The 25,479-nt window shown below is 39.7% G+C and overlaps 1 protein-coding gene across 1 annotated transcript in view; it reads left to right on the top strand.

Annotated features, from left to right (window-relative positions):
- PAPPA2 (pappalysin 2) overlaps window positions 1-25,479 on the top strand; it is a 289,990-nt gene that overhangs the window by 224,849 nt on the left and 39,662 nt on the right. Inside the window, exons 19-20 of the mRNA XM_037806710.1 lie at window positions 597-706; window positions 21,163-21,234. Of these exons, the coding sequence (XP_037662638.1) occupies window positions 597-706; window positions 21,163-21,234 (182 nt within the window). The remainder of the gene's footprint in view (window positions 1-596; window positions 707-21,162; window positions 21,235-25,479) is intronic.

Genomic DNA, 25,479 nt, shown 5'->3' with positions numbered 1-25,479 from the left:
AACACCTGACCTGAGTCTCTGCTTCTGGTTTTCCATTGCTTCCTTGTAATCACAAAGGTTTCTTGTCTGCCCATGAAATGATCATCAGTGTAGCAACAGCCTTCATAAATCTGACTTCATAATTTCTGGACCACTTTTTCCCCAGGTGGTAAAGTTCTTAGGTAGTAGATGCTACCATTATGAGCTTCCAGGAGATTATATAAGCAGGAGTGACATTAAAAATATTTAGCAGGCACTAACCAATCAGGATAGACTTTGGCTGGCCAGTGTGCTGGAGTAAGGTCTTATTGGTCTGCAGAACAGGAGGTGATCTTTTAATTGCTGGATCATGCAGAGATGCAGGGATCCCGGAGGGAGCTATAATGGAGCACACAGGGGAGGGGCAGCTTGAGCAAAGGGAGAGAGCTTGGGGTAGTGTGGCACTATCTCTACATGTCTGCTGTAGATACATATCAGTCCTGTGTATAACCATAAAAACGTGATAGCCTATAATGTAAAAAGCAATTGCCCTTGAAAATCAAAGCTATGAATTCCAGGATGAAAAAGACATGATCTGGGTAAGTTCAAGCTTCTGTTATAATTTTCTGTCCCTTCAGGTGCAGTGTGTTCCCCATTGTGTGTAATTCCCCCCAGTGATCCTGTAATGCTACCTGATAACGTCACTGCTGATGCTCTGGAGCACTGGATGGAGCCGGTCAAAGTTCAGGTGAGGAAAGGGACATTTTTATGAGCCAAAGGTGTATGGCTGCAAAGGCTGCTGAGCAATCCTCAACTGACAAGGTATTTAATGGGGTAATTTCAAAGGCTTTCAAAGCATTCTTGAAGCAAACAGCTATATGGATCATTCTTAGAGAGCAAGATTTAAAAATCAAGAAGAAAAAAGAGGAAAGCTTAAGAAAAGAAATGGTCCACATCTAAAGGAAAGTTTGAAAGATAAGATAGGAGGAAGACTGAAAAACAAAAAGAACAGTTTAGAGGAGGGAAATAGAAAGACTAAAATGACTTCTAGTGGAAAATAGGGCTGAAAAAGTTAGCATAAACCAAAGTAATGTATAAAGATAAAAGAAGGATGGAAAGGGGAAGCTGGATTAGAAAAGATGAAAACAAAACTGAAAACAGGGAGAGTGAAAAGGAACTGAATAAGAAAACAATTTGCCTTTCCTGTTTCCATCCCCCATCTTTTCTAGACTCTGAAACCATTTCCTTGGGCTCTCTGCTGTTCACAGTCAGTCATCAGCAAAATCTGCTATATCCACAGCTTCTTTTCTGGGTTTTCCATTTACTTTCTTATGCATTTGAAACCTGTCTCTCCTCTGAGGACTCTGTCTATGTATGGTCCTCACCAGTTGCTGTTTTCCCTCTCACCACTGGGCCTGGGTGAGGGGTAGGTGTCCTCCCTCCTCCTCATTGCCACTGCAAACCTTTCTCCCCCCTCCTCCCTAAAATCACACACATTTGAATCTAATACCCGCCCTCACCACCCTTAGGCCCCACTAGAGAAGAATGTGCCTTCTGCTGCTGTTGAGTGAGGTGTTCTATCTGCGTCTGTTAGGTCTAGTTAGATTATAGTACCCTTCAAGTCTTTTATTTTCTATCAATCTTCTGTCTAGATATTCTATCCATTATTGAAACTGATACATTGAAGTCTCCTACTATTAATGTACAGCCACCTATTTCTCCCTTCAAATGTGCCAATATTTGCTTCATATATTTTGGAACCTAGCCTTTTTGTGCATATATACTTATAATTGTTGTATCTTTTATGCCATTTCAGTACAGTGTATAGAGTCCTTTCCTTTCTGGCTGAAGAATTCCCTTTAGCATTGCTTGTAGGGCGGGTCTAGAAGTAATGAACTCCCTCAGCTTTTATTTTTTAACTGGGAATGTCTTAATCTGTCCCCCATTTTTGAAATTTGGTCTCACTGTATATATCAAAGTCTTGGTTGACAATTCTTTTTTTTTTTTTCCCCAGCACTTTAAAATATTTTATCATGCTGTCTTTCTGCCTCCATGGTTTCTAATAAGAAATTGGCACTTAATCTAATTGGGACTGCCTTGTACATAACACATTGCTTTTCCCTCAGATCTCTCTCCTTGTCATTGGCATTCAGTAGTTTGACTTCTGCGTAACTTGGCATGGTTCTTTTAGTGTTTATCCTATTTGTTGGTCTTTTTGAATGTACATATCCATGTCTTTCATTAAATTTGGAAAGTTTTCTGCTATTATTTCTTTGAATGCTCCTCCTGCCCTGTTCTGGTTTGCTAATGCTGCTGTTTTGAAAAACACCTGAAATGGATTGGCTTTTATAAAGGGGGTTTATTTGGTTACAAAATTATAGTCTTAAGGCCATAAAGTGTGCAAGGTAAGGCATCAACAATAGGGTACCTTCACTGGAGAAAGGCCGTTGGCATCTGGAAAACCTCTGTTAGCTGGAAAGGAATGTGGCTGGCATCTGCTGATCCCAGGTTGTGTTCCAGCTCTTCTCTCTGCTCCTATGAGTTCTTCAAAATGTTGCTCTTGGGTCATTTGTCCTCTCTTAGCTTCTCTGGATTAAAAGTCTGCTTTCAAAGGCCATCTCCAGAATGTCTCCGTAAGCTGCAGCAGGCAAGCTCCTTCTGTCTGTGCTCTTATATAGAGCTTTAGTAAACTAATGAAAGCCCACACTGAATGGACAGGGCCACACCTCCATGGAAATTATCTCATCAGAGTTATCACTTACAGTTGGGTGGGTCACATCTCCATGGAAACAACCTAATCCAAATATTCCAACCTAATCAACACTAATACACCTGCCCCCACAAGATTGCATCAGAGATAATGACATTTTGGGGGACATAATACATCCAAACTGGCACATGCCCCTTTATCTTTTTCTTCTTCTGGGACTCCCATAATGTACGTATTGGTAGCCTTGATGGTGTACCAAGGTCTCTTAGACTTGGTTCCCTTTTTTACGTTCTTTTTCTCTCTGCTCCTCAGCCTGATTCATCTCAATTGTCTTATCTTTTCATTCAGTTATTCTTTCTTCTTCCAGCTCCAATCTGCTGTTGAAACCCTCTAGGGAATTTTTCATTTCAGTTATTGTGGTTTTCAAATCCAGTATTTATTTTTGGTTTCTTTTTAAAATTTGTATCTCTTTATTGAGATTCTCATATTGTTCATGCTGTTCATATCCTTTAGTTCTTTCTCCATATTTTCCTGTATCTCCATGAGCATTTTGAGGATTACTTTCTTAAAGTCTTCGTCCAATATGTCCAAAGTTTTATATTCTTCATTGACGATTTCTGTATTTTTATGTTTTTCCTTTGGATGGGTCATAATTTACTGTTTCTTTGTAGTATTTTGTTACACACTGTGCATTTTAATATTTTAAAGTGTGAACTCTGGGGTTTAGTCCCTGATATGTATGTTCCTTAAGTTTGTATCCAGATGGTGATATGAGAGATTTCCTTGAGTGTCAGAAGTGAATAAAAACAAACAAACCAGTGCAAAAAACACCTTTCAGAGTCTTTGAAAATTGGCTCTGCACTGGCTAGTGCTCTCTTTTTCAGAGTTTAGCCTTCCTATCAAGAAGATCAGCCTGAGGGAAAAGTCAAGTATAGGTATCTCTCCATCTTTTCTGAGCCTTAGTCTAATCCTGGGCTTGTGCTTGCTCATGGCTTTAGGAGTTCCCCAGTTTATAGGAATTTGAATGCTCCCTCTACTCCTTATGAAATAGACTTTCTCCCCCTCCCAGGTGCTCTACTAAATAACTTGAAGCAGGTAATCCTTTGTCCCAGGCCACTTTGTCTTAATTGTGTTCTATTTTGCTTTATCTGTTTGCAAGCTGTTTCTGCCTGCAGAGCAGTTCTGGGAGGGTGAGTCATAGAAGAATTTCCTGGTTCAGTCTTTCAGGCCACCACCCTATAGACTGTCACTGATATACAGGCACCTTGATATGTGCATAGGGGTTACTCTGCTCCCTGTAATAGGGTCTGGTACCCATAACAGTAGCACAGGCAGGCTCTACACCATGATGGGGAGAGGTTGAATGGGGACAGCAAGGACACCATGAGCTTCTCCTATCATTTTTTTAAAGCTGTGTTTTCTTGATTCAGCACTTGCCTGCTACTTCAGCACTTGCCTGGTTACTGCAACCCTTTAACTGTTTTCTGGAGTTCTGAGGAAGACGGGTCTTTTAGTTTTTGTTAGTTGTTCAGAATTTCTGTGGAGGAATGGCACCCTCAACCAGCAGACTCCCAATTCCATAGACTGTCCTTTTAGTCATTCTTTAGTAATCATCATCAACTCACTTCCCCTTTCTTGCTTCACACACTTCCTTAGCTACCCCTGTAAATGCCATCCTTTATGAACATACACATCATTTTAAGTCCATGATCAGTAACCTCAAATCGGCTTCTATGGCCATCCAGGAATCATATTACATTTCCTTGGTCTATTTACTCTCCCTCTTTAATAAACAATTATATCATACTTCCTCTTACCTATAATCTTTATCACCACCTTTCCTATCACCACACTTAATGACTTTACTTCCTATTTCACAGAAAAAAAAATGAGGTGATCGGAAAATATCTTCCAGAAATTCTCACAAAGTCCTGCTATCACATCTTCCTAATTCCTTACAGCTGTGCTCAAATGCCTTCTATTATGTTATTATGGATGAATTGCCCTTGATTTAGTTAATACCCATCCTTTTTCATGTTTACTATATTCCTTCTCCTTCTCTATACTCAAGAACATTGCTCTAACAGTTCTCCATTTCTCTTTTGTTTCATCAATTTTTCTCTTTCTACTAGTTCATTCTTATCAACATGTAATTGGTAAATCTCCTCATTTATAAAACAAGGAAAACAAACAAAATATTATCTTGATCCTATGATCTCTAGCTGTTAGAGCCCCATTTCTCTCCTTGATTTTGAACCCAAACTTCTTGGAATAATTTTCTTATACTTACTTAATTCAATTTCTCTCCTTCCATTTTCTCTTGATCCTCTCCAATCAGGTTATTGCTCATCTCACCCCAACTCCATATAAACTGTTTTCATTAAAAAGTCAGTGATTTCTCTGTCATTAAATCCAAAGATCAGGTTTCAGACTGCAGTGTTGAAATACATTATTAACTTGGTTTCTACGTTACCATCCTTGGCTTCCCTCCTACATTTCTAGTCACTCCCTCCTATTTCTCCTTTGCTAATTCCTTAATTTGTCCCTGATCTCTTAAGCAGTGCCCTTTGGATCAGTCCTTACACTTTCCTTTTCCTCTCTCTACTATATCTTTCTAAGCGATATCCAGTTTCATGGTTTTAAATACCATCTACGAGCAGATGGATGACCCTTAAATTAATATCTATAGGCTGAACCTCTTAAACTCCATGTATATATCTAGCTGCCTTCTCAACATCTCCATGTAGTTGTCTAATAGGCATTTCAAACTTAACCAGCCCGAACTCTCCCACCCTGACCTGAAACCTCCTTGTTCCTCAATCCTCACCATGTTGATTAGCAGTTACCTCCATCCTCACATTTGCTCAGATAAAAAAAATGAGAATATGCTATATAAGATCTAAATTGAGACGATCTTGTTGTAAGTTAGTTATTTCTTCTTATAATGGGGGATGGTGGGGATGTCAGAAAGCCTGGGAGCATGGTTGTTTTATTAGACTATTCAACAAATCAAAGCCTTTGAAGGCTGTTCCCATAGCATCACCAAGAGATGGGCTCTGGAGATGTACCACATACCATTCAGAAATCATTCTCAGATCCCTTGTTTTTTCTCATAGGCTGATTGTGCTTTACTATCTGTAGAGATTTGTGTCAAAGCAGGAAGTTAAGGAAAAAAAGTACTAAAAGTATCATTCTGGGAGTAGAGGATGGGAAATAGCACAGCTCTATTAATTCAATCATTCGTTCATTCACATTTAATTACTATGTGCCTTTGAACTGTGCTAAGTGCTGGGACTATGGAGATGAGAAATGATAGTCCCTCTTTGTAAGAGACTCATGATGTAGAATCCAATGTGAAAAGAAATATTTATAATAATGCAACATGGGAAATAGTATATTTGTGGTAGAAGTGCTGTGGAAACACCTGAGAGCAAGCAACTGGGGGAAAATGGGGAAGATCAACTGACCATGAAGCTTTACCTCTGGATTTTAAAGATGATTGAAAGGGAGATGATTGCTGACACTTGGAGATGCTTGGAGATGCATACAGAAGGACGTCTGGAGATGCTGAGCTAAGAGATGAAGCCCAGAATTTGCCCTGGAGAAGCAAAGAGAGGACCCCCAGATGCTGAGAGAGAAACACCCTGGGAGAAAGAAGGAAGGATGCACAGGAGCTGAGAGACAAGATCCCAGAGACATTTTGGAGAAAGCCATTTTGAAAAAGCAACCCATGAGCAAAGAACAGCAGACGCCAGCCACATGCCTTCCCAGCTGACAGAGGTGTTCCACATGTCATTGGCCATTCTTCAGTGAAGGTATCCTCTTGTTGATGCCTTAGTTTGCATACTTTTATGGCCTTAGAACTCTAAATTTGTAACTAAATAAATCCCCTTTATAAAAGCCAATCCATTTCTGCTATTTTGCGTAACAGCAGCATTAGCAAACTGGAACAGGAACCAAAGAGAACTACTGGAGTTGAAGACCACAATAACTGAATTGAAAAATTCCCAGGAGGATTTCAAGAACAAATTGGAGCTGTCAGAAGAAAGACTCTGTGAACTTGAAGGCAAGACAATTGAAATGAGTTGGGCTGAGACACCAGAAAGAAAAAATAATTAGAGAAAATGAAATGAGCCTACGACACCTGTGGGACACCATTAAGCATACCAAAATAGACATTAAGGGAGTCCTAGAGGGAGAAGAGGAGAGAAAAGAGCAAAAGGAATATCCAAAGAAATAATGAGAGAAAAACTTCCCAAACTTGGCAAAAGATGTGACTATGCACATCCAAGAAGCCTATCAAATGCCAAACAGGATAAATCTGAAGAGAAATATGCCCAAACATGGTGGTCAAGCTGTTGAATGCAAAAGACAAGGAGTCAGTTTGAAAGCTGCAAGAGAAAAGCGATGCATTACGTACAAGGGAGTCCTATTTAGATTAAGAGTCAGTTACTCATCAGAAGCCATGGAGCAAGGAGGCAATGGGTTGTATTACTTAAAGTGCTGAAAGAAAACAATTGCCAACTAATAATTTTATATCCAGTGAGACTTTCATTCACAAATTAGGGAGAGATTAAGACATTCCCAGATAAACAAAAGCTGAGGTAGTTCATTACAACTAGACTTGCCCTACAAGCAATGCTAAAGGGAGTTCTTGAGAATGAAAGGAAAGGACACTAAACAATGAATCAAAGTGTCATAAAGAAAAAAAGACTTGCATAAAGTTAACTATTTGGGTAATTTAAAAAAATGATTGAAAGTAATATCGCAGAGGGTAAAGAATGGTAAAAAGTTTTCATAAGAAAGAAACCAGGGTATGTGTGGTGGAGAGGGAGGGAGAAGACAGGTGGCAAAATCATGAGAGAGGCAGGTGGGCAAGATCCTATATGGCATTGCTTGTCCCTGTTAGCATGTTGAACCTAATGAGTATTCTTCATGTGGGGCCAGGGGCACAATGCAAGTTGTTTTTGTTTTTTTTTTTAATTCAGTTTTATTGAGATATATTCACATACCATACAATCATCCACAGTGTACAGTCATTTGTTCACAGTACCATCATATAGTTGTGCATTCATCACCACAATCAATTTTTGAACATTGTCCTTACTCCAAAAAAAAAGAAGAAAAATAAAAGTAAAAAAGAACATTCCATCCCACCCCCATCCCACCCTATTTTTTATTTAATTTTTGTCCCCATTTTTTGTACTCATCTGTCCATACCCTGGATAAAGGGAGTGTGAGCCACAGGTTTTCACAATCACACGGTCACACCTTGTAAGCTATATAGTTATACAGTTGTCTTCAAGAATCAAGGCTACTGGGTTGCAAATTCAAAATATGGAATTTAGTTTGGTGCTTGAAGCATAGGAAACGTTCTCAATCAGTTGTTATTCTTATCCAAGTCAGGTTGCTTCTCCCAACCTCTGACTGCCTTTTCTCATCTGTAGTGATACCACCCTACTCTTTATGATTTGGAAGCACATCTAACACTAAACAATATGGCTGGTCATAATTTGCAATATTGATAGAGGCCTGATTTCTTCAGTGGAATCCCTCTAGCCATTCCAACACACTAAGAACTAGAAAGGGATATCTATATAGTGCATGAAAAAACCCTCCAGAATGACCTCTCAACTCCGTTTGAAATCTCTCAGCTACTGAAACTTTATTACACAGTTCAAGTTTAGGGCAGTGGGAAGACTGTAGATTGCAGCAGAACAGAGAAAGCTGGAAAGACTTCTCAGCTGATTCTCCCACTCCCTTTCTCTCGGCCCTTCCAGACTTTCCAGACTCCCCAAAGTTTGTTGTTGATGTTTAGCTAAACTGCACTGACTGGAATTACTGGCAATTCTTCTCAGTTTCCTGGAGAAGGAGTTTCTGTCTTACTTTTCATGGAGTGCCAGGTCGTCTAGACCCTTTCCTCCAGTACCTTAAATTCAACCCCATCTGATGAAAGACTCTTCCTCTTTCTCTATAAGCAGCCAGATTAAGAAAATCTTGGGATACTTATGATCCTTTCCTTCTTTCTACACCCACTTCACCTGCTCCCACAAGGCATCAGATAAGAACAGTCAACGGAGGTAGGGTTTGTGAGGCTGGAGTGCAGGCCTTCTATTAAGTGGGGTTTCTTCTACTTCTGTTTTTCCAATAGAGCATTCAGGGGAGAGCAGTTCATTTGCTCTTTAAGTATTCTCATAAAGACAGCAGGGATACCTATTACAAAGGCTTGACATTTCCGAACTGGAAGACAATATTCTCTATTTTGTTAAATCCTCCCCTTTTTCAACTATCCTTCGGGGGAGATGTTGTTGTTTGTTTACCTCTACTCCATCATTTTTTGTTTATTTTTATATCCCTAGTGCCTTTTTAAGTGTGGCACTTCATAGATGAGTTATAAACATTAGCAGAATGAGCAATGAAAACGTTGTAGCACCATTTTCTACTCCAGATGCAAATGTATATTTTCTCCTCAAAGCGGGCACATTTTAACAGCTTCTTACCGCTGTGTGTATAGTCATATCCTTGCCAATTTCAAGTTGCTCACCTCAGAAAGGAAAAGCAGGATGCTTTCTTCTCCTTTAGCCAGCACATCAAACATTATCATCTGCATCATAAGCTTGGTCTAGTCAGTAAATCCCTGGTTTTGGAAATTAGGTTGTCTAGGTATGTTTTTGAGGATGATAACATTGAGGAAAGACCATAGACCTGTGAATCAAAAAGATGTGGTCTTAAAAAACAGCAACGAAAACAAACAAACTTTTTACTCATGATCTCTGTTGTTCACCAACTAGGTAAGCATAGGCAATTTGCTTAATTGTTCTTTGCCTCCATTTCTTCGTGTGTAAAATGGAGATAATACCTATCTCTTATGGTTGATGTGAGTATGACATGAGAAACATAAACATGGAATTTAGTTTTGTGCTTGAAGCACAGGAACCGTTCTCGATCAGTTATTATTCTTATCCAAGGCAGGCTGCTTCTCCCAATCTATGACTGCCTTTTCTCATCTGTAGTGATACCGCCCTTCTGTTTATAATTTGGAAGCACAACTAACACTAAACAATATGGTTCGTCACAGTTCGCAGTATTGATAGAGGCATGATTCCTTCAGTGGAATTTTGGAGATTTGTGCGTATTTCTATATGAAAACAAAGTGAAGTAATTAAATTAGCTGCTTCCAACAATGTAGGGGAAAAATTGAGGTAACTTGCAAAATGAGTGAGCCTTACTTTATTCAGGTAATTACTTTATTCAGGATGGAATTTCAAAAGTTGAAAACATAATTAACATTTTATGTGTTTTTGAACCCACAAATCAGTGTCCTTTATACCAAAACAAAACCAAGTGGTAATCCATTTGTTTACTTAAATTATCATATAGTAACTATACAAACTGTTACCTGTCCTCTCTCAGCTCTTTGGTATATTATGTAATTAAGGAGTAATGCTTACAGACAAAGCTTACCTGAGATGCTCCATGATTAGGAAATGGAAACTTTATTGTAAAAGAAAAGCAAGAAAAAGAAGTCAGTGGAAGCAATGGAAACCTTCATGAGATTATTCCTCTTGTGCACTGGCAACCTCAGATCGTCTGAGAAGAGATTATGCTATGCACCAACCATAGATGATCTCATCATGTCTGTCATTTTGGGGACTCAGCAACTCATGAGGAGTGCAGAATCTAATTTTGTTCTTATAAGGAAGAAATTCCTTATAAACCAAAGCAGTTGTATTAAATGAAACTAATAGAGTCCAGTTCCTAGAACTTAAATTGATTTATCCTGGAGGTTGATCCATATTGTACTTAATCTTAAATTTTGGTGTCCTTGAGAATATCTTGGGAAGTTTGTTAAAAGTAACAGACCCAGGTTCCATCCTTCAGAGAGACTGGTGATGCCTTGAACTATACGCATACTTAGCAAGGTAATTCCTCCTTAACGCCTTGAGAAACACTGCTATTCTAAAATAAAATAATGAGAACATAAATTATTTTAAGTAAAAGCACACCTATTTGGCCCATGACATTAGTTTAGTAAATGGTGATTGTCTAGTTCATGCAGATCTCTGCCATCTACCGTACTTCACATACCTTTATATCTGGCAAGATTGCAGAACAATGGATTAAATTGCACGATTTTCTCTAGTCTTTTCCAGTGACTTCGTTCTTTGTAATAAAAGTGATTCCTTACATTTAGATACCACTTTATTGTCTTTAAAGTCATTATCTGTATTCATTTGAAAACTATCACGAACCAATAATCAAGGACAGGAAGATTTTATTGTCCTTATTTTACAGATAAATTAGATCTAATTGGGTGATCTGTTCAAGGTTGCATGGCTGGCAAGAAATGGAGAAAAAACTGTCACCCTAATTTTTTGGCTCCAGGTTCAGTGTGATTTCCCCTGTATTATCCTGTTTGCATTAGTCTTTATTCCTCCTGGTATGTATTTGGAGTAGTTTGGCTATCAAATAGAAAATAAGGTACTCCTCTCAGATATGAGAACCCCTTCATTCTCACACTCCCTGCCCCTCCCCATGAAGTCTGAAAAAATAAATTAAAAGAGATATTTCTTAGTAATACTGCTTTTCCTTATAGCCAAAGAGCTTTTTGTTTTTAAGAAACCATGAAGTATACTTGTTAGATGCCTACTGAGTTTATTTGCCTTTCTTTGGGATTCTATTGGTTTTTATTCCTGCAAATGATTCCTTAGTCCTAGAATAATATTCTTCCAATTACAGGGAGGACTTCTGAGGATTTAGGTAGTCTGGTGTTTTGTTAAAAATAAACAACTAAAGGCACCAATAGGTATAATAGGAATAGTGAGGTAGTCTTGGGTTCAAATACTATGGGACTTACCCCCATTTGAGTGTCTGTCTACTCATCCGCAAGGTTGAAAATAGTATTATCAAACTTGCAGGGTTGTTATGAACATTAAAAATAACACATGTGCAATGTCTTGCAGTTTCTAGCACATAGTTTTGAATTGAATAAAAATGAGATTTCAATTCCTTCATTACAAACATTCCCTAGGAAATTTCCTGATATTTGTTGTTGTTTTGTTTTGTTTTGTTTTGTTTTTTTCTATGAGAAACAGAATTGTTGTTTTATAGCTACTGGGCTGGACTGGGAAGAGAATTAATGGCCATTCGGTGTTTCCTACTGGAGCACCTCTGATTAAAGAAGCAATTTCCAGCAGCTTTTGCTACAAGACTCAGAAGAGAGGAAGGATGAAAATATAACATCATTTTTAAATGTCTCCAGGACATACTGCCTGTGGGAGGCAATAGGTAAAGGTTTGAAAATTCCCCAGTGAACTTTGAAGACCTTGTAATTATAACAGTGTCTTTCTCCTTCTCCTGCTACAGTCAGGGATTTAAATGTCTCTGTGTTGAGGACAGCAGAGAAATATCCCAATAGAGAGGGAGTATTCCAGACAAAAGGGCTGCGTCGCAGTCAAATAAATGTCTGCCAGCCACAGTGACTGAACACTGTGACAAGGGTACTTGGGACAGGCAGGGGACAGACAAATGTTCAACCATGGCCATCATTCATGCCCCTTAGGTGCCCAGAACCAGGGGCGGCACAGCTGACCCGGGTCTTTTGCCCGGCAGCACCTGCATTCCTTGCAGTCTAGGGTGCCTCAGCTGAGAATTCTAGAACTTTAGAATTTTAATTGACTTTATTTTTAGAGGAGTTTTCTTTTTATGGAAAAATTTCACAGAGTTCCCATCCCCTCCCACCACACAGTTTCTCTTATTATTATTCTCTTGCATTAAAGTGTTTCATACAGTTGATGAACCAATATTGATACATTCTTACTAACTAAAGTCCATAGTTTGCAATAAGGTTCACTCATTTGCTGGGTGCACTTTGTACTTTTCTCATTCCTGTTTTCCCTTTTCTTCCTTTTTCTTCTTTTCTGTCATTCTGATCCCAATTCCACCTAAACTGTAAGATTCTTGAGGATAAGAATGCTGTCTTAGTCCTCTTTCATCCCCAGTATCTCCTCAGTGCACAATTTATTTCATCCATTGCTAAAAATTTGATTGCAGAATGAAGCCAAAGTCCCATAGAAAAGAAGGGCTCCCACCTCCATGGAGCCAGTTTTCAAAGCAAACCTTTTTACTTTTCCAAAAAGCATAGGTAAGGTTGAATTTTTATTATTGTCCTTAACTTCCATGTCAAGAGAGTGTTTTATCGTATCTCATGACTTTAAAATAGGAAAATTAAATGTTTTACCTACTTTGTAGAGTAGTGTTCTTTCAGCCAGGAACCTGAATAATTCATGAAGAGAGGTTTTTGTTTGTTTGCTTATAATGTGATAATTGTTTGCACATAGGTGAGTTTTTCTAAATTGCATTTGAAACAGTGTTTCCTTTTGAAGTACCAAAACATTCATCAGAGCATCTCATTTCCCCAATTATTTTTCCTCATAAATTCATTTTTCACAAACAGAACAGTGCTGTTTTTATAAATATCATAATTATGAATTTGTAAGGTCCAAATTAATGAGACTTTCTGTGGCTACACACATGTGAGGTTTTAAAGAGCCTCAGCACAACATGAAATCCCCCTTTGAACTCCCCAGCTCAACAGAATTACTCAGTCATATCAAATCTTATGATTTCTGGCTTTGTTTTCCCAAATTGGTCCCAAAAGGATTAATAGTTCCTTAATCAAGAAACAAATGTTTTTAAAGTAAGAGAGAAGCAGGAAGAAAAGAAGATGACCCTCCAGAAGCCATAGTTTCTAAATAAATGGTCTCACCTTCCCTCCTGTCTCCTGATCCTACCCACCCCACCAAAAAATAAGTAATGCTGTTGATGGGTTAATGGGTACAATTGTGTGTAACAGCCCTAGTGGCATATTTGCTACAAATCAGTGGGAGAAGAACAAATCACTTAGGCAAATCACATTGGTTTTAAACATGGAATCATTCAATCTTAGTTTGAATAATCTCTAAGTATCAAGTCCAACTCCTTACTAGAGTAGAGTAGACAAGAGGCTCCTGGAGGTGGGGAGAAGGGGAATGAAAACACAAATGACAAGATATGTGCTATGATCCAAATAAATATGCAAAACCATACTCTGTTTTACTTATGGGTACATACATATGCCGTAAGAAGTAAATTGCCACAAACCTGGGCAGTGGTGTTACCAAGCAGTGGGCTTATTGCCCAATGTGCACAGACGTCAACACCATGATAGCAGTTTTATTGCAAGTCTGTCAAACAAGGAGACAGGAGGTAGAATTCAAATCTTTCTCCTCAAATTGAGAAAATTTAGGGTATTTGTGGTGGTGGTGCAGGGAATTGGGTTTAAAGGATTAAGTAATGTGGGCAGGCTATGGGTGGAGGTAAAAGGAACTTGCACAAATAGGTGTCATGCTAAATCATACATCGCATTGTCAGAAAATGGTATCTTTAGCATGATGAGTGAGTGGAGATTTGGGGAGAAGGGTTGCTTTAGGTTATACTTGGCACAAGTGTGTATGTACTAGCTGGGAATTCCTGTAGACCAGTTGAGGACAGTTCCTACCTGTGTCAGGCAGCTTGTGGTTAAGGGGTTGTGGTAATTTATTAGAGAAGGTAAGTTAAAGCAGTTTGTGATAAGGGCAGAGAAAAGAGGGAGTTCCCACAGTTTCAGTGGCAGAACTTCATGGGCTAATATGATTAATAGCCCATTCTGTAAAGTGACTGTTCCTGATTAAAAAAAAGAATTGAGCAATTCTCTGTTAGACCTTAATGTTGGCTAAGCATGAGCCTTGTGACTTTTAACCAGAATTTTAGCCAGGCTTTTATAGCCTTATGATCATCCTAATGACCTTTAACTGGACTTCCTTCCTTTGTTTTTACTTTTTTCCTCCCTCTTTCCCTCATTCTTTCCTTCTTCTTCTTCTTCTTTTTTAATTTGTTGTTCTGCTAAATGCCCAGCCAAGAGAAAATGTTTAAAATTGGTTTTCTCTTGAGTCTTTTCCTTTTAGAAAGTTCAAAATAAAATTTTGACACATAGTTCACAATTAATCTGAGAAGCTTCTTCTTAATAGTATAATAGTAAGAGTTGTAATCACCTAAAAATGCATGGAAATAATAATTAAAAAATTCAGAACTGTTGTTTAAATATTCAGAATATATGTTCAAAATGAGGAGGGAAGAAGGGGAATGATATGGGTGGGGGTTATAGTAAGCATTAATTGAATCTGTAGTGAGGAATACTCTGGGAGCAGATATAGCAAAATGTTAAGATTTAATAAACCTAGGCCATGGATATGAAGATTTTCTTTCTTTTATTCTCTGTAACTTTACAATTGTAATATATATGATTATAATTTGTCAAAAGTATTCCAGAAAAATAAGAAAACCACATTTCCTTTAGCAGGCTCTAGCACTTCTCTTTGCCTTTCCTTTACACTGCTTTTCTTCCTGTTTCACTTTCCTCTTCCACCTCACCACCACTAATATGCACACACAATTTATGTACTGAGAAACAGTCAATACTTTTCCTTCAATTATGATCAATAAATAATTGTTCAATTAATGACATATGCATATCTTTACAAATAAGTGACATTTTTACGGGGTGTGTGACTTTCATAGGCCAGAAGATGACAGAGAATCCAAGAGATACATCACATTTGGTTGCTGATAAATACTTGTTAAATATTGCCTCTTTATAAGTCACTGGGTGAGAAACTGTGTACCAGAGAGAGCTCCTATTCTCAAGGATTTTGCAATCTAGGAAGAGATATGGTACATTTTTGTAGAGATTAAGGAAGGTTGCCAATCTGCATTAGCCTCAAGACTGAATTATAAAATGTTAAAAAAAATATATGAAGAATCTTTCACTTCAACTACATGAATATGTTCCACAAATATACTTGCATATCCATGAAATTATTTATACGTAATTTTTGTTTGTTATAGTAAAAGAATGGAAATAACCTAAATATCCATTGTTACGGATCTGGTTAAGTAAATTAGGGTGCATTCATGCAATGTATACTATGCAATTGATAGATTGCAACATCCCAGATGCCCTGAAATTAAAGGTTAAGTGAAATAATTTGGGACAGTCAAACAAACAGCAACAAACCAACATGCAGAACATAATTATTGAATGGGGAAATAAAGAACTTATATACATAACTGCATGAATTATCTCTGTAATGACACACAAAAGAACTAGAGATAGGATATGAAAACTGGGTTGCTGGGTTCAAGAGTAGCAGGGAGATGGTAAATCCTTTCATGCCTTTTATATTTTATATGATGCATATGTATTACCTAATAATAACATAAAAATATGTAAAAATGCAAAAGCATAAACAAATAAATTAGAAATAATTGGATAAAAAAACATTTGAGAAAAATAATTGAAAGCAAGACAGATTCTTTGTTGTTGTTGCAATGAATTTAGGGAATATTTAAAGCTCTAGAAGACCAACACTCATGCACTTATAAAATTGTTGTGTGGGGTGGTTGGTTGGGAGGTTTGGTGGTTTTGGATCTATATATATCCCAGAAAAACATGTTCTTAAAGTTAATCCATTCTTGTGGCTGTGAACCCATTGCAAGTTGGACCTTTTGATGAGGCTGTTTCAGTTAAGGTGTGACTCACCTCATTCATGGGTCTTGTTTCCATTTGCTAAGCTGCCTAAATGCAAAATACCAGAAATGGATTGGTTTTTACAATGGGGGTTTGCTAGTTCACAGATTTATAGTTCTAAGGCCTTGAAAATGTCCCAATTAAGGCATCAATAGGACAATACCTTCTCTGAATACAGGCTATTGGTATCTGGGGTTCCTCTGACACATGGGAAGGCACATGGCCAGAGCCTGCTGGGCTCTCCTGGGGTTAGATTCTGGTTTTAGTTGCTTTCTCCAAAATGTCTCTGGGCTTCTGTCTTTGCTTCTCTCTCTCAGCTCCTGTGTATCCTTGCTTGTTTCTCTCTAAGCATCTGGGGGTCTTCTCTTAGCTTCTTCAGGGCAAACTCTGGATTTTATCTCTTAGCTTTTCTCCTGGTTCTGGTGTCAATGGCTGTCTCCAAAGTGTCTCTGGGTGTTTTCTCTCTAAACACCTTTGAGCTCTCTTCAAAATGTCTCTGCCTTTTGTTCTCTCATAGAAGATGCTAGTAAAGACAATTAAGACCTACCTTGAATGGGCATGGTCACATCTCCATGGAAACAATCTATTCAAAATGTCCCATCCACAATTGGGTGGGTCACATCTCCATAGAGACAACCTAATCAAAAGATCCCACCCACAATAAGTCTGCCCTCACAAGAATGAATTTAAAAAACATGGCCTTTTATGGGATACTTAACAGATCCAAACAAGCACAGGTCTTAATCTTATGACTGGAGTACTTTATAAATAGAAGCAAGGCAAAGAGAAAAAGCCATGGAAACAAGAAACTGAAAGCAAGAATACCCAGAAGAGAACACTAGCAGACACCACCATGTGCCTTGCCATGCGATAAAGGAGTCCAAGATTGCCAGCAGCTGGTCTTTCAGAAGAAAGAATCACTTCAATGATGCCTTGATTTGGACATTTTTCCAACCTCAACTGTGAGTGAATAAATATCCATTGTTTAAGCCAACCCATTTCATGGTATTGCTTTGAGCATCTTGGATACTAAAACAGATTTTGGTACCAGGAGTGGGGTGCTGCTTATCGCAATCACCTAAAATATGGAATTGGCTTTGGAATTGGGTAATGGGTAGAGGCTGGAAGAATTGTGAGACACTTGCTAGAAAAGGCCTAGTTTGCTTTGAAGAGACTGTTGGTAGGAATATGGATGCTAATGCTACTTCTGATGAGGCCTTATACTAAAATGATGAATTTGCTTTTGGGAACTGGAGCAAAGATGATCCTTGTTTTAAAGTAGCCAAGAACTTGGTGAAATTGAGTTCTGGTGTTGGATGGAAAGCTGAACTTAAAAGTGATGAGCTTGGATATTTACCTGGGAGATTTTCAAGCTAAGTGTGGAAAGTGCAGCCTGGTTTTTCCTTGTAGCTTATACTAAAATGCAAGAAGAAAGGGATAAGCTGAGAAGTGAACTCCTGGGCACAACGAAAGTAGTGATTGATGGTTTGGAAAATTCTGAGCTTCCAGAAAGTGAGTTCCCAGAGGAGAGTGCTCTATTTGAGGGTGTAACTGAATATGGAACCAGTCAGCAATTTCAGTGCAAGTCATGATTGGAAATGTAGTTATCATGGAAGGATCTGTTGAAAATCCTGCTGTCTGATGGTTTGAACCCCTGTGTAATACATGCAAAAATGACAAGTGTTTTTGTGAAATCTGTATGAACAGAACCACTGCCAGCCTGGACTAAAAGAGACAGAACAGAGGAAGGAAAAATCACTCAAGGGCAGAAATGTGGAAACTGAGGTCTGAACTGAAGACATCTTCTTGGGCCAAGAGTGTGGGACCCACCTCTGTGTGTGGAAAGGATGAGTCTGCCCCAGCACTTGGGGATGGTGGCCCTTCCATCCTGTTGTTCAGGAAGGGTGCTACCACCCCAGTGTTCTCAGAAGTTGGAGCCTGTGCCCTGGGGATTGCAGACAGTCTGGCTGCCACCCTGGTTTTCTCAGCGGATGGAGCCTATTCCCCAGGGATTGTGGAGAATCTGGCTACCACCCCAGTGCTTGACAGGGGTGGAACCTGTGCCTTGGCATTCCAGGAGAGCATGACAATATTCCAATGCCTAAAGAGGGTGGAGACTTTTCTCCAGTGTTTGGGGATAGCATGGCCACTATCCATTGCTATCCCCCAGAGGACAAAACATCTTTCCATAGATGACTCTCAGAACTTGAAATCTAATAGAGGATGCCCTGCAGGGTTTTGGAATTGTTTTGGACACATGACCCTTGTTTTCTTTCCAATTTCTCCTTATGGGAATGGGAATGTGTACCCTATGCCTGTCCCTCCATTATATTTTAGAAGCAGATAACTTGTTCTCTAGGTTCCACAGGTCCACAGACAGAAGGTATTTATGCCCCAGGGGAGACTACACCTATAACCAATTTTGATGAGACTTAACACTAAGCATTGTTTCTGAAATGATTTAAGGCTTTGGGGATATTGTGATGGAACAAATGTATTTTGCATATAGGAAGAGCATTTTTTTTTTTGATCCAGGGGATGGAGTGTGGTGGTTTGGAGCTGTACATACTCCAAGAAAACCATGTTCTTAAAGTTAATCCATTGCTGTAGTTGTGAACCCACTGTAAATAGGACCTTTTGATCAGCCTACTTCAGTTAAGGTGTGACTCACTTCATTCAGGATGGGTCTTAATCCTCTTACTGGAGTACTTTATAAATGGAAGCAAGACAAAGAGAAAAAGCTATGGAAGCTAGAGACTGAAGAGCAAGGAAACCTGGAAGAGAAGGAAGAGACCAGCAGACTCCTCCATGTGCCTTGCCATACAATAGAGGAGTTCAGGATTGCTGGCAGCTGGTCTTCAGGATGAAAACATCTCCTTGATTTAGGCATTTTCCCTTCGTCAACCATGAATGAATAAATTCCCATTGTTTAAACCAACCCATTTGATGGTATTGCTTTGAGAAGCCTAGAAAACTAAAACAGGAGGGCATAAGAGAAGTTGATACAGTCAGTTCTGAAAGTTCTTGTGAGTTCTGGCTTGTAGTCACCAGTGAGAGTAGCACGGCAAAATATCCCTTTTTGTTGAGGAAGACTTGGTGTTACAGTTCTTCTAACCACCTTGCTCACTGAGCTTTGAGGTCTTTGAAGGCGGCAACTGAGTTTGTGGATCTTGGGATCCCTATTGCTCACTGGGGAAAATGGCTCTTAGTGAGTGACATATATATTCAGACATATACATATACACATTTTGTCTGAATTGAGTGTAGGAGCTCAGGTCCTTAGTGAATGCAGTGTATGAGAAGAAATAAAGTTGCCATGTATATCCATTTCAAGGGTACAAGTTATTGTACATTTTTGCCACTGCTTCTATCTGAGAAAAGCAACAAAGTACAGAACATTGATATTTTAAGTAATAAAAGTCATGACCAGTGCTAAGAAGATTTCCAGTGGAAAGTGCTTTAAAACATAAACAATAATCATTTATAGTTTAGCAGAGCCATTGTTTATATGGAAATAGTTCTGCTTAAGTGACTTTATTTGTAGAATAACTCACTTTTTCTGTAGGCTAGACAACCCTGTTGTGTTTACTATATTTTTTTGTCTTGATAAATTTTTTTAATGCGTTGATAACTTAAGCCTAGTTATGTTCTACATCATTATATTATGGAGTTTTGAGTCTCAGAATTTATGAGAATGTATAATACTTCTTTTCCCTTTAAGCTGTGAAAGAGGAATTTTAGTTCATTCTGTAACTCCAAAAAATATTACAGATTCCTATTAACTGACCACATATACTTAAATATTAATGTATGCAAGTGTCTTCAATCTGATTATTGCACATACTGAGGCTTCTAGAATGTATAACTTCCAATTACTGCAGGTGCTATCTTGTGTAAAGCTCAGATCTCAGTATATATATATTTTTCTTCCAGTTGCACTGAATTCCTATTTTACTGAATTAAAATGTGAACATGAAAGTGTGCAGTTGGGTGGGTTGGTAGCAGGCTGTGGAGAGAAATTCCTTTCCTCTTTAAAATCTGCAGTGCTGAGGCTTTTTCTTTTCCTGCAGTGTATCCTTTGAAAATTTGAGATCCAAAAATTAAAAGGAAAAACTCAGTGAAAGATGTTATTACTATTTTAGCAAAGAGTAAGTGACTGTACATTTGGTCACCTGGGCATCTGGAAATGGCCTTTGGAATGAGACAGTCACCAGTGTTTCATGATGGGTTGTACTCCCAGGCTGGGATTGAGAGAAAAGCAACTTAAAGTTGGTGTTGTGTTGAGTTCCAGTAGTATCGCATTAGTCTTATTAACCAGTGCATAGACACTTTTGTTTTCTACAAGGAAGGGATAATGGTGCTAACAAGAGTTGCAGAGAGTGCAATTTAGCCTCCAGTCCTTGCACACATGTCTTGTGATCTAGGATGCCTGAGATCCATTTTTAGTTGAAGACTTACTTCTTGAAGAGCTATGTTTCTCAGCCTTTTAAAACTCTTGGTGCTGCTTTATCAACACAGCCATCTCACACATTCTTTTTATGTTGTTTTAAATCTCAAAACAAATGAATAAATATTGTGACTAAAACCAAATTAAGCTCATTAGAATATTGAGGATGCTTTTTCTTCCACACTCACACCATTATGGAAATTTTGATACTTTGGAGATGGAGGAGGAGAGGATTAGGACAGGGGCTGAAAAATCTCCTCCACTGAGGATTTCTGCTTTGGTGCCATCCCACAGAGTTAGCAGTTATCATAGGAAGTTTTCCAGCAGCCAGAGTCTTGCTACTTGGGAGATGGGGCTGGGCTGGTGAGGTAAGCTCAGGGTTCTCCCCCACTCTCCCTGACTAAGCGTCTTTGTTCCTGTTTTCTGTTCTTTCCCCTTTAGAGCATCGTGTGCACTGGGCGGCGGCGGTGGCACCCGGACCCCTTCCTGATCCACTGCATCCAGTCATGTGAGGTAGGTTTGCCTCCCCTTCCCCAAACCCAGGCTAGAGAATTCTGCTCTGCTTCACTCACAGGAATTTGAGTCCATCTAATTCAAGGTCCCACCCACATCCCCAATCCTGTCACTTTTTGTTTAATCACTTTTACACTTTGCTCCACAATTCCAAATTTACAGAAATTGAGATTTCTGATTTTTTTTAAGCCAAATCTTCAGGGTTCCTTTTGAAATGACTTAATAAAAAATAAGTTGAAAAGAAAGTCAGAATTATTTATTGTTTAGGGAATTCTGTACGTGGGCCTTGCTTGAGCTTAAATGAGATCAGTATTTCACAAACCAGTGGGGCCCACAGACAGGTTTATTTGGCTAGCACTGCATCTAAAAGCAGTTTTATTTTGGTTGTGAATGTTTAAAAACTGTGATTTTTACATAAAATTCATATATATATATATATATATATATATATATATATATATATATAATATGCACAGAGAGACACAAATAAAAATAAATGTAAAATTCTTAAAGCAAAGATTTTTCTTTGGAAAAACAAGAATATCTGGCAACCATGGCAACAACTAGCTGGACCTGAGTAGCAGCTACAACTTCAGAGGGGCAGCTGCTCTCCAGTTCAGCAGTCTCACCCCCTCCTATAGTTTCTTACTGGGTGGGCTTCTCTCGTTTGCATTAACTGCCTGAATCCTGCAGTCATCTGTGTTTGCCACTTGTAGATCTGTAGTCCACTGTTGATTAATCCACACTAGAGCTTTACTATCTCAAGAAATCCTGTCCACTACTGGGGTGGGGGGTGGGGGTAGGGGTGGGGCTTGGGGGGGAGGGGGTAAGGCAGGATGTCTTAGGGTGCTGAGACTTCTGTAGCTAGGTTAACTGGAGTTATTGCAAGGCAGAATCAAGAATGAGGATACCTCCCCCCCGGCTTATTCCTCCCAGCCCGGGAATAGCCAGTGACAAATACAAATATCCCAGTCTCAGTCTCAACAAGTTTTGTCATCCAGATCTCTCACTGGAAATAATTAAGCCACTTAGCAGCAATGCTTGGATAATCCTGGCTCCTTGTATGCTGTAGAGAGAGCCCTTCAACTGCTATTGATTCCCAACACCCTCCCCCTCACACACAATTTATATGCATGCTAATCCCTCTATTCTTCTGTATCTTTGTGCTTCTCTTGATCTGATTCTGGGAAACTGGGCAGCACATGAGGCCAAAGAGGGGGGAACGGGTGGGGCTTGAGAGAAAAGCGAAAACTGGGTGGGGAAATGATACCAATAAAAAAGTGTTCTGAGAGTGTATCAGGAAAAATGTTAGCATGGAGTGTGCTTTGTTATGGTGTAGGCCAGCAAAACAGCTCATCTTCTGCCATCATTAGAAAAACAGATGACAGATGGCAGTGGGGTGGTTAGGCGGGAGAGAGGGGGAGTGAATCATCCACTGGGCCGGGGGTAAGAAGGGGGAAAGAGGAGGCCAGGGAAGGAGGGAGATAAACAGATTGAAGACTCAGGGAGCTGGGAAGAGATCAAAGGAATCCTGAGAATTCCCTTCTGCTGCTTCTCTGTAGGATTGAAAGTGGGAGGCTGGGTCATCGATGGGGTTTGGAGCTGGTTTCAGAGTTTCCCAGAAGGTTACAATTCACAGCTCCCCCCACCTGTCCTCCCCTCCTCCCTGCACCCCAGCACATCCTCTGGATCCCTTCTCTAGAGCTTCCAAAGCAACTCTCAGGCCCTTTGTGGATGTGACCGGGAACAAAACTCCATCCCCTCTGATTACACTACCCAACTACCAAGCACCGTGGAGCCTTGATCCCCTTCTAGCTGTGGGTTTCCCCTCTCCGGTGGTTCTCAAAGTGTGGCGCCTGCACCAGCACTATTGGCGTCACCTGGAAACTTGGAAGTGCATGTTCTCAGGCCCCACTCCAGACCTACTCAATCAGAAACTCAGGGAGTAGAGCTGCAATGTGTGTTTTAACAAGCTCTCCAGGTAATTCTGATGACCTCTAAAGTGCGAGAAATCTCGCTCTACCTGTTATGAAAGCAGATAGGAAGGTTTCTGGCCTGTGGATCCCTACTTTGAAACTGTCTTCGTCTAGGAATAATTCGAGCCAGCATTATTTACCTTCTGATTATTCTACACTATTTCCTGAGACTCTCTGGGTTTCCCAGCAAAGGTTGAGAGGAGGAAGAACCACCGCAAGGGAGGTGGAAGGAAGAAACAAAGGGAAAGGAAAGGGAATTGGACAGGGAAGGAAAAAGAACAACTGAAGAAACAAGGAATAAGAAATGCAGGCAGGGAGGGGGAGAATGAGAAAGCCAGGAGAAGAGAGGCTGAAACTGGCATGCCTTGGGGCAGTTTGGAAAATGCCTAATTCTTTACTTGAAAAAGTGAGCTAAATATATTAGGGATGCCTGAAGCCTGTCAAAGGCAGACTGAGGGAAAACAGCTCCAGAGGCAAGATAAAGCCAAGTGGGCTGGGTAGATGAGAGGGCGTTTTTAAAACTGCAGCAACACGGAAGTCTGAGCTCAAATCAGACACTTTGTTACTCAGTGTCTTTTTTACTTTTCAACGATGAATATAATTCTAATATGTCCCCTTTGGACTGTCACCTTTACAGGAGTGGAGTACCTCCTTCTTTAATTAGTCCCAATAAGCCCAAGGTAATAAATCCCTCACTTCACTGCCCCCAGCCCACATCTTGCTTTGTCACTTCTGTACCTTTGTTTGTGTCCTATCCCCTTGCCACAGAGTTTTTGCCTTCAATTCCCCACCATCATGTGTGGCTCACATTCTTTAAGAGCCAGCTCTAAGATTTCCTCTAAAGAAATCTCTAAATAATGCCATTCTCTTAAGTTCCTATTCTTTCAGCAAGAACAGGATGTGCACTGCTACATCAATATCCTCAATTCAAACTTTTTTTTTTCTATTTTTCTAGATTTTTTTTTTTTTCTTTGCAGTTGACCTTCTTGACCTGAAAACTCTGTAGTTTCTGTTTCTTTTGTAAGTTGCAAATGGGCAAGAAATGACAACTTGGTTTCCTGGTTCAGCTGAGTGGCACAAGCCTCAGTGTGTAATGGTAGGTGGGGGCAATAACAACAGAGCTATTTTAAGGCGTCCTTATGAGGGATTCATGTGATCATGTCCATAAAGCACTCAGCACCAAGCCTGGCTCATGAGAACAACTTATGAACTGGTGGCTTTTGTTGTGCGCTGTCAGCCACTTTGTGAATGCTTGCTGAATGAGTAAAGCAAAAGTGGGTGGCAGAGCTGACACGATTAGATGCAAACCTTGAGGATGGGAAAAGGGAAAGAAAAAAAGAAAGGGGAAAGGGCTTTTTCCTGTGGAGACTCATTGAGATCCCTAAATCACAAGCCCATCATCTGCTGTGTCCAATCAGTTCCCCAGATCAGTGGGTCACCAGATCTTTGTATGAGGAATTCATTCTTACGGCTTCTTCCATTTCTTGCCTGGCTGCTGCAGGGTTCTCCCCACCCCCAGATCTGTGCCTATCTCTTCCACTCCTCCTCTCTGTTGCTGCCTCAGGGTTCTTTCTATTGGGTATCTCTCCTAAAACTATTTCAGGAACTCCCTATTGTTTGCACATTTAAAACCAACCCCTTTATAGGGAGTACATGGGCCTTTATCTTGGAGACTCAGGTCTTTTCAAATCCTCTTTGCTCCAGACATATCAAGCCATTTGCAGAACAGTATTCTGGAAAGGGCATGTCCTTGCTCTCTGCATCCACTTGATCTGGGATTGAATATGAGTTCTGCTTGCTGGGTGATCTTAGCAAGTTGCTTAGCCTTCTTGTGGCTTACTGTCATCAACACTAAGGGGTGGGGTGGTGGTAGCAGGAAGGCTGACCTTGTAAGGTTGTCTTGAGGATAAATGAGATAATGTAGGCAGTGCATTTAGCCTATCATCTGTACATAATAGTGCAGAATAAATATTATCTATTTTATTATCAATTGTATTCATATTGTTATTGCTCCATGTTCTTTCTTGTCCCTATGTCTTCGCACATGTTAGGTCCCCTTCCTAGATCTCCCACCCCTACCTCATGTTTCTTCTAGGTCAATGTTCTCAACTGGGATCAATTTTGCACCCCCCCCCCACTTTGGTAATGCCTAGTGACATTTTGGGTTGTCGACTCGATGGGAGGTGCTACTAGTATCCAGTGGATAGAGGCTTGGGATGCTGCTGAACATCCTACCATGTATAGGACAGTACCCACAGCAAAGAATTTG

The sequence above is a fragment of the Choloepus didactylus genome, chromosome 2 (genome assembly GCF_015220235.1).
Source record: "Choloepus didactylus isolate mChoDid1 chromosome 2, mChoDid1.pri, whole genome shotgun sequence".
NCBI classification, from domain to species: Eukaryota; Metazoa; Chordata; class Mammalia; order Pilosa; family Megalonychidae; genus Choloepus; species Choloepus didactylus.
The sequence above is the reverse complement of the archived record's forward strand: the minus strand, read 5'-3'. Positions and strand labels throughout refer to the sequence as shown.